Consider the following 9,489-nt stretch of genomic DNA (forward strand, 5'->3'; position numbering starts at 1 on the left):
TTCCGTGTCTTTATACTTTGTTAGCACATTGTTCTTGAGAAATCATCCAGTTTAAACAGAAGCTTACCATATTTGAAAAACATGCTATCCTGTTCACGTGCAGCTTCTCTAAAATATCATCAGAAACATGGATTTCTTCAGAATTAGCATAATCAGCTATGTTTATAGCTTCTGTATAATGACTCAGTGATCCTCTCCAATCACCTTCTCGATATACATCATTCCCTTCATTAAAAAGATTTCTAACAAGCTCTCGTATAAATAACTGGAACAAAGAAAAGAAACACTCATCAACAGCAGTTTTGTTGTTTGCCTTCTATATTTCCAAATACATTTTTAAATAGAAAATTTATACTTGTAAATTCACAGAATCAAAATGAAAAGCAGAACTTTTGTCTATATTAGTATTTTTCTTCCAACGTTTTTCCAAGACTATCTCTAATATTCAACACCACAATACATGTAAATAAAAGAGAGGCTGAACTACTGATAAAAGAATTACTTTATATAAGTAACTTAAAAAAGACATATATATTCCATTCTTTTAGCAAGCAGCAGCCATAGCAACTAGCAAACCAGTAGTACACAAAGGCTGCTTTTGCAGAGCAAAAGATTTTTTTTAATCTAAAATATGAACAATTGCGTTTTTATCTACTATATTCTCAAATCCAATGAAACCACCTACCACTGGAAAAAAATGCTAAAAAAATAAGTCTGAAAATAGAAGTCAAATATTATGCAAAATAGTAACACGTGCAAAATCAAAATATATTACGAAGATTTATGTGACTGAGGTCCTTTCATCTCACTTTTGCTGTGCTACTCTAAACTTTAGTTGGAGTAGCACATTGTTTTATCCAGTGAATGCCCCAAATTCATGCCTAATACTAGTAGAGAAAGAGTTAACCTGAACTGCTATATGAGTGAATTCCAGGCATCCAAATATCTGAACACCCATATCACAATGTAAGTAGTCCTCCAGTTCCAATATTGAGACATTGTAAATTACCATTCATACTATATATTACTTAAATGATGATTAAAGTCAAGAATAAATATAATAAGATAGGTCCATGTTAAAAACTCTTCTGGAAATGCAAAAGTAATTTCATTACCTCATATTGTTCTTGTGTCCCTGGATAGGGCAAAGTAGATCTAGAAAAAGAAATTACCGTATTTACTTATTATACATACTACTCAAAAGACGATCACATTGGAGAATACTGGTTCTTACTGAAAGCAGTCTCACTTGCTGCAACAGTCAAAACTCTAAATATTGTCTATTGCCTTCACTGAACAAGGCCAGAGTGCTGTAGATTAGTTTGTATTAAACAACTGTGTTTTCTTATTACTAATGACTCATTTTCATTTAAAGTTACATAGCCAATCTTAACTCTGCTGTTCAAAATGTATTAAGGTTCTGAATGCTTTGAGTTTAAAACCTCAATGTGGTTTATTTAAAAACAATTTCCTTCCTCTCCTTCACTGTGCAGAAACAGATTATACATGAGGAGAACTGCAATCTTCTTGTAAGTATTATAAAATGACAAATTATCTGTCAAAAGAACACATCAATTTTAATTAAGTCATACCAATGACACTACAGGAATTTTAAGAGTTCTTTTGTATGACACACAACAGAGATCTTCTCTAGCAGAGAACAGAGGAAGAAAATTAGGAACCCTTTCCCTTCCCATATAGGTTATCTGAGAATCTATTTCTAAATAATTCTTAGAAGGGCAGTTTTCTTTTTCTTTCCCTTTTTTTTTTTTTAAGAATGCCTTATGCGAGCAGTGAACTAGTGTGAAATTTCACAACGATTTTAAGCTAGCCAAGATCTTCTAGAGAAGAATCTGACATTGATCCAAATGAAAATTAACTACTAAGATGATTTTTCATTAGGTTAAATTTTAGCTCCAGAGAGTTGAAACATTTAGGTAGTGGTGAGCAAACCCATCCCTTTCAGTAGCAACCTAGTCTTAGGTGTAACTGTCCATAAGTGTAAGGTGAATTTTCAGGCTATCAACATTTTCCACCCACCAAAGAAATTCAATGCTGATTTTTCTTAAAGGCAGAAAAGGAATACCCTCCCACCTTCAATCTGCTCTGTTTGGGAACAAAGAGGGGTTCTCTCTTTTCTTTAAGACTGCTCCGCATTTCCATGTTAGTGTTAGCAAATATTCTGAGGAGAAACACAGGTCCTCCTCCTTCCTCCACTGGTGCTATATTAAAATGACTTTCCCAGGGCTACTCATCTCATACACACACACATACAAGCATACAAGAACAAAACAACAAAACCATACTCTATAAACTGGAGTCCTTTCTTAATGTCCTGTTGTCTAGTGCTTCTCTCTTCCGACACATTGGACATGTTATCCTGAACATCCACTTTTCGGATATGCCACTCCTCAAAAAGGAAGAAAGGTAAATGGTTGTTAATATATAGCAGCTTGCATTTGGACCAGAAGGATCCAATCTCACATCAACACTAAGTCCATCATACAAAGATGATACTGCACCGCACCTTCAGAGAATACACTCTGAAGAAACTTCAGACAAACACTGAAGTGCCCACAGAGATATAGGTAGAAGCTCCAGGTCAGAACCAACACCCCCTCTGCCAGTGCCCAGTTACACAACACTTCTACAGAAAAACTTTCTTCCAATTTCTACTTCACCTTTGGTTTTCCACTTATTTACTCTACATGATGCAGAGTCAAATTAGTGGAACTAAACCAAACTAGAAGCGCAGCTTGCATGCATTAGTGCTAAACCAAGATAAGGTTCCACATTGTCCCCTTTTAATAGCTTTGTACTTCTTTTATTTGTTTGTTGAAGCACAAATAAACTCAAGACCCTAGTATATTTATTAATAAAACCCAAACTGATTAGAAAACCACCATAAAGTCTAATTCTGGAGTCTCTCATCATCACCCAACCACTAAGGTGTAATTAGAAGCAAAATACTACTGCTTTAATGTCTACCCATTGACCAAAGTGAAAATCATGGAAACTTTACCACTAGCAAAGACTACCTACTTAATTTGAAAAGCTGAATTACTTCAATGTAATTCCACATCATCAGCTTGACATTTCAATCCAATTTAACTAGTCTGAATCAGTGATTTTTTATTTTTTTTTTAATTCATGTCCTTCATTTACTGGATTTACAAATATTCAAGTTAAACAGGCAAAAATGATCTGTATAACCTTCATGATAAGGCTATTTAAAGTATGGTTTCACAGCTGCATACAGTTGTGACTAAATGCAATATACCAATACAACTTATTTTTACAAAGGATCAGCAGGTCAAAGTCTTATTCTGAAAATACTGACATTCAGAAAAAGGCTTTTAGCTTGAAGAAATACCTATTTTTTGTGAAGAAAATTACTTTTTGTAGGAATTCATAGTTTAAAAAAAATTTAAAAAATCAAACTGCCTGCAGTGCATTTCTGTTAAGTCTTGAAGCTAAGCTAAAAAATGCAGTATTTTGTGCCAGTTTACCACTTCACATCAATAATGGACAAATGGAAACAAAGTAAAACAAAACCCAAAATAACCCCCAGCAAACTCAACAAAATCTCAACTGGGAATAGAAACCAGCTGGAGAAGATGCCCTACTTTCTCTGAACAATTTGGAATAATGAAAAAATCTGAAGAGCTTTCAGCTCTAATAATGTTTACAAACCTTCCCAAAGCATCTTAAATGAATGTATGAAGTCTACACCACTTCAAGTCATTAAGAGTACCATTTCAAGTCATTAAGAGTTAGTCCTATTGAAACACAATCCTAAAACAAGCATAAGAAACTGAGTACCTTCCTTAAGGTCACTAAACAAATTAATGGAAGCACTCCAAAGTCCCCTTTCACCTCACTTCCCACTGTGACTTCTAATATCAGCAAGCTTAACAAAAATAAAAATAAAAATCAGCCTGTAGATAAGTTTCATGGATAGCTACAATACTTCACTGACATGAATTGTTCAGCTATTGCTTGTTTAGGTATATAAATAGCACTCAGTAATCTACTCTCCAGAGAGGAAATAACCATGAACACCTTTTTAAACTGTTTTTCATGTTATTTTATGCATCATCTTTTCTTCCACAAGTTAGTAACTTATACTGTGCTTTTGGCATATATATTAAAGACTTTTATTATAAATGTTTTAATGAATAACAATAGCCTATCTATGAAGAAATCTAAATATAAATGCCAAAAAGGAAATTTACTGGGCATCTGAATATTTTTTATTTTCTCATTCATGGTTTAGGTTTTAGAGTTCAAATGAGGGCTAGTAAGAATAAGAAATTCTCATACTAACCAAAGACAGCAGCAATATCAGCCTATGCTTTCCCACAAAAATGAGTAAGCTATGTAAAACATACTTTAATCCCCTGAATTAACAACTGACAAAGTAATACCTTGCCAGCACAAGAGTCTTGCATATGTCAAGATCTGGGCAAGTATTAAGATCAGCTTCACTCTGCTACTTTTAAGCAACCCCAATACTGCACACCAACAACTTGCAAAAAGATAAAAAAAAAGTCCACAGTAACAATCCACTTATTTATCACCTCTAGCAAAAATATTAAAGAATAAATGATATATGGAAACTTCAGGATGTGCAGATCCAATTTCTCCATAACAATAAAGTTAATGGGAACGTTACAAACTGGCATCACAGACAAAAGAATAGCTAGCAAGTGATGAACATATGCGAATGGTGTAATTATTATTCAAAGCAGTTTTCTATTTTTTTCCTACTTACTCATTTACATCCCTAAGAAGTTCAGGCAGAAATTACCTTTCCTTAACATACTTTGACCGTCACATTGCCCCAGTATTTGATGATTTTGCAGAGGATTTAGAATTGTTTCAGATAGCACCTCTAACAGATCTCTCCCATCCAAATTATCCTTAGCTCCTCTTGAGCAACCAGAAACACCTTAGACTCAGTTATATACAAGGCAAATAACAATCATGACTTTTAATGTCATCCATCCACTTTCAAAGTTTAAAAACGCCCACCTATTTAGCAACAGCTTTTCTCCTCTATTTGCAGGGACAGAATTTAACATAAATATACATATGTACATACATTAAAAAGTCAAAATGTTGCTTTGTTGCTTGTAACTATTACTAGAAAAACAAAGCCTATACTGTTGCTTTACTCTTTGTGTAATTCACTGAAAGAGACAAGCTAAAGGAAAAAAAAACAAACAGTATGGGATCTAAAAAAAAAAAGCAGACTAATGTATCACTAATTAAGGTCATAGGCAGAACTGATTGTTGCATTAAATATAATATTTCTACAACTGCTGCTACATGACCAATACAAGCCCAATTTACTAACTCTAGTAAAGCAAAAAAAAAGCTGCCTTAAACCCCAACAAGTTAAAGACAATTCATACTGTTTTATCTTTATCACAGGCTTCAACTCATCCTGTTTCACAAAAGTAGAAGCCAAGTGACAGAAAGTACACTGCCAGTTGCCAATGTCACCTTTTCTGATAGATGCTGGTCCAGTTACACAGATAGGAGTTACGGAGGAAAACAGGTTTGTGCCAGCTCTGGCAGATAGGAATACCCACACTGTTCTCTTCTACAAAGCCACTTATGCCTCTTACCGGTTATTTACTTCCCTTCCAGCACTCGGCACGATAATTTTCTTGTTTTCTGTATTTTGGCACTTCTAAGGCATTCAAGATAAGTTTTAAAGGACATTCACAATATTTAGGATATGCCTGGGATAATTCTTCAGGCACAAAGGTTTTGAACACAACAATTGCTAGAGTATCTTGCAAAGCAAAATTGATCTTTGGAATGCAAGTCAATAAATTAATACAGAATGCAGAGAATTGAGTTTTTCTGTAGAAGGAATACAGACCTTGGTTATTCTGAAAAGGAAGGTCACACTGCTTAAAACTTTGGACACTCTAGCCTTTCCATTTCTAAATTGCAAATCCAGGGAGCAAGTATCTATAGTTTGCCATGCACACAAGTTACCCCACAGTTGAAAATTCAGTCCCAAGGGACAGGGAGCTGGGCAGGACTAATCCTTTCTCCTGCTGCATACAGTCATGCAGACAGCTTATTTAGAAGTGAATGAAAAATAAAGGAAAAATGCATAACATCATTTTGGGACCAGAACTACTACCACTATGAATTAATGACCTTCAGCTGACCAAATAACTCTGTTATTGTTTGTTATTGACATTAATGGCTCCAGCTATTATAAATACTTCAAGTAAGCATTCTCTGCACCTTCAGACCTAAATGCTGAAAACAACTGGAAGTCAGTGGTCCCCGCTGCACTTCACAGACCTAAAACTTAAAAACTAAGTGCAGTTTATAGAGGAGTTCTTTTAAGATACAGAAGCATATCCTCTTGCCATGCATCGAATTCACTATTAATGCAATTACCGGGTTACAGGAATCCCAAATTAGATCTTTGTACAGTACAAAGCACATGGAAAATTTTATCATGATTGCTGCTGATTGATCTCTATCAGCCTCAGTGGTTCAGCTGAATTATGAACCTTGACTGGGGGGCAAGTCTAGTGAAAATCACACTAAGTGAAGAGACACCCTTTTGTATTGTAGCATCAGCCTTTTCCCCCTCTTTATGACACAGGCAGGAGAGAAGGTAACAAATCCAAAATATGCAATCAATTCAGTCAAAAATTAACCCATCATCTATACCATCATATGCCAAAACTTTGATCAGCAATCAAGCTGTGAAACCAGAAGTCTGTGTATAAAATGAAAACATGAACAGTTCACCAATGTTTCCATATAGGAAAACTGTACTCCAGAAGAGAGACATTACACCCTGGGTCCTAGAGTAAAGGGAATACTGCAAAGAGAACAGGGAAGACTGAAACAGAACAGTAGGAGTGAATATATGACTAAAAGGCAGGCAGTATAAATCCCTTTCGCCTATAAGAAGCGAAAGCCCATCTGTGCTGCTACCTCCTGCACCACTAACAGCAGCAACAGGCATAATGTGTTGAGGCATCTGGATCTAAAAAGCTATATACATATAATTCCCACCGCAGGGGCGCAAGAAAGCAGGCCCTTATCTCAACAGAGACAAGTGAGAAAAGGAAGTGGCACACACGCAGCTATACCCTAACTGCTTCTTAGGGAGGTGTCACTGACAAAAATATCTCCACTAAACCCAGTTCAAACCCAGCCAAGAAAGAATCAAACGGGACATGAAGCACCTACCCAACATAGAATAAGCCTGACCCAAAGCAGACTTCTCAAAGCAATTTTATTGCCCACCCTAACCATCTGACAGTTTAAATGAATAATTACAAAGTACAGTGCAAAGTAATGCATGACTTAGAGAAATTGTCAGCTGCTCAACAGACTTGGACAGGCATCAAAAGGAGGAAGGGAAAATAGAAATCTTAATACAAAACCTTTTTAGAAGTGTCCTCCTCAGATAGCAAAGGCACAAAAGATTTAATATTCATGCTCATGCATCACTAGGCTGTTACATAAGACATTTCCAACATGTAACATGCTGAGGGGGAAACACGGAAAACAATACACAACACGTTTCAATAGTTTTGTGTTAATTCCTCTGCTTAATCTAACAATTCTGGTCACAATCACAGAATTCTGTTGTGTGAACTGAAAAAGCCACTTAACACAGACATAACTCAGTTTCAGTTTTTATTTCTGTAAAGAGAAATGAACATATTTATCAAAATGAAATATCCAGATAAAACAAATGAAACCGACTTTACAGCAACAGTTTAACACCTATTCAGTCCACATTCTTTATTTACCTTAAGTATTTAGTTGCATCTCCTCCCACTTGTTCCCCATGTACAAAAAAGATACTGTTCAAGGTTTGTTTTCTATTTTCATAGCTTTCCTACATTTTTTTAAATCCATGAAGGAAACGGGAGAGAACAAAGATGCTTTGTAAAGTCGCTTCATTTCCCTCGGAAATTAAGGAGTAAGGCTGGAAGACTTTGGTTTACCGTTCCCTTAGACACCTCAGTAAAGAACAGATCCAAAATTTCAAGCTGAAGAAGGAGCTTCTTATCAATAAATCCAGATTTATCAACAGAATTTACACCGAGATAAGCTTTGGTAATTGATTTCGATGACTGCAATTGACACGTCTTCGGGTTTTTTTTTTTTTCCTCTGGTGTTTCCCCCCCCCCACTTCCTGTAATACAGTTATGACTTTCTGTAACAAAACAATAACAGTGCTGCCTAACCGAGCGCACCGTCTCAACAAATCAAAGAAGCGGAAAACGGACATTGTTTATCCCTTTACTTGGATGCACGAGAGCACAGCGTACAGCCCGCGCTTCTTCCCGCAGAAAGCCCGAAAAACTCGTCAGGCGCGAAAGGCGACGGCCCGGCGGGACCCGGGGGCCCAGGGCGGAGACCGTCCCCTCCCGCTCCCGGCCGCTGTCAGCCCTTCGCTCTCCGCTTTTCCTGTCAGACGCCGGGGTTTTGTTCCAGTCGCGATGCAACAGGAGACCTCTCAACACGCCGGTTTTCCTGGAGAGCGGCCGCGGCAAACCCGCCAGCCCCACGGAGCGCACCCACCCGCCGGGACCGGCTCAGGCCGCGGCTGAGCGGGCCCCGGGCCCGCCGCCGCCGCCACCCCGCGCCCCTCGGCGACGCCGCCCGCCCCGCACCGGGCCGGGCCGGGCCCGCCCGCCGCCTTTGTTCGCGCCAACCGGCTCCCGACCGCCGACGGAAAGCTCTCTCCGGGGGCGCCCGCCGCCCGGCCCGCCCAACTTCTCCAGCGGAACCGACGACGGCCGCGCCCGCCGCCCCCCGCGCCGCGGAGGCACAGGCGGCGGGAGGGCCGCTCCGCTCCCCCGGGAGCGGCGAGACGGCGGACCCCGCGGCGGCGGCGGGGCGGCGCGGCCCCACCCTCGGCCGGGGAGCGGCCGGCACCCGCGCCCGCCCCGCCGAACGCGGCGCAAAGGGAACGGGCCGGCCAGGCGGCGGCGCCGCCCGCGCCCGGGTCGCCCCTTCCTCAGGCGGAGGGACCCCGCCGCGGGCGGGGGAAGCGGAGCGCGGCTCCCCCCTCCCTGCCTGCCTCCCCCGCCCCGCCGCGCAGCCCCTACCTGCTCCTGAGGCCCGCGGGAGCGCAGCGCCGCGGAAGGCGGAGCCAGCGAGCCGGGCGCGCTACAGCGGCGGCGACACCGACGACGGTAACGGCAGCGCCTCCCCCGCTCCGCCCTCGGCAGCGCCGCCGCCGCCGCCGCTGCCGAGGGCGCCCTCTGCTGCCGGGAGGCCGCAGGCGCGGCCTACGGGCGGCCTGGCTCGATTGGCCGGAGCTCTAGCAGGACGGGCTTTCCCATTGGCTCGCTACCCTTGTTTTGGAAACCGGCACTTCTGGTTGGTGGCGGCTGGGAAACGCTTCGCTGCTGATTGGCTGGCTGCCTAGCGCACTCCGCCCCCTCCGCTCCTTTTTCCTTCCAGCTGGCTACAGAGCAGAGC

General features: G+C 40.8%; 1 protein-coding gene across 1 annotated transcript in view; it reads right to left on the bottom strand.

Moving 5' to 3' along the window:
- The window catches only part of ZC3H7A (zinc finger CCCH-type containing 7A), a 31,063-nt gene extending 21,811 nt beyond the window's left edge, over positions 1 to 9,252 (bottom strand). Inside the window, exons 1-4 of the mRNA XM_069809960.1 lie at positions 9,114 to 9,252; positions 2,307 to 2,410; positions 1,116 to 1,155; positions 68 to 265 (exon numbers count right to left, since the gene is read on the bottom strand). Coding sequence (XP_069666061.1) covers positions 68 to 265; positions 1,116 to 1,155; positions 2,307 to 2,374 — 306 coding nt within the window. The 5' untranslated portion in view covers positions 2,375 to 2,410; positions 9,114 to 9,252. The remainder of the gene's footprint in view (positions 1 to 67; positions 266 to 1,115; positions 1,156 to 2,306; positions 2,411 to 9,113) is intronic.
- Positions 9,253 to 9,489: the final 237 nt, after the last annotated feature.

The sequence above is a fragment of the Haliaeetus albicilla genome, chromosome 22, assembly GCF_947461875.1.
Source record: "Haliaeetus albicilla chromosome 22, bHalAlb1.1, whole genome shotgun sequence".
Classification (NCBI taxonomy): domain Eukaryota; kingdom Metazoa; phylum Chordata; class Aves; order Accipitriformes; family Accipitridae; genus Haliaeetus; species Haliaeetus albicilla.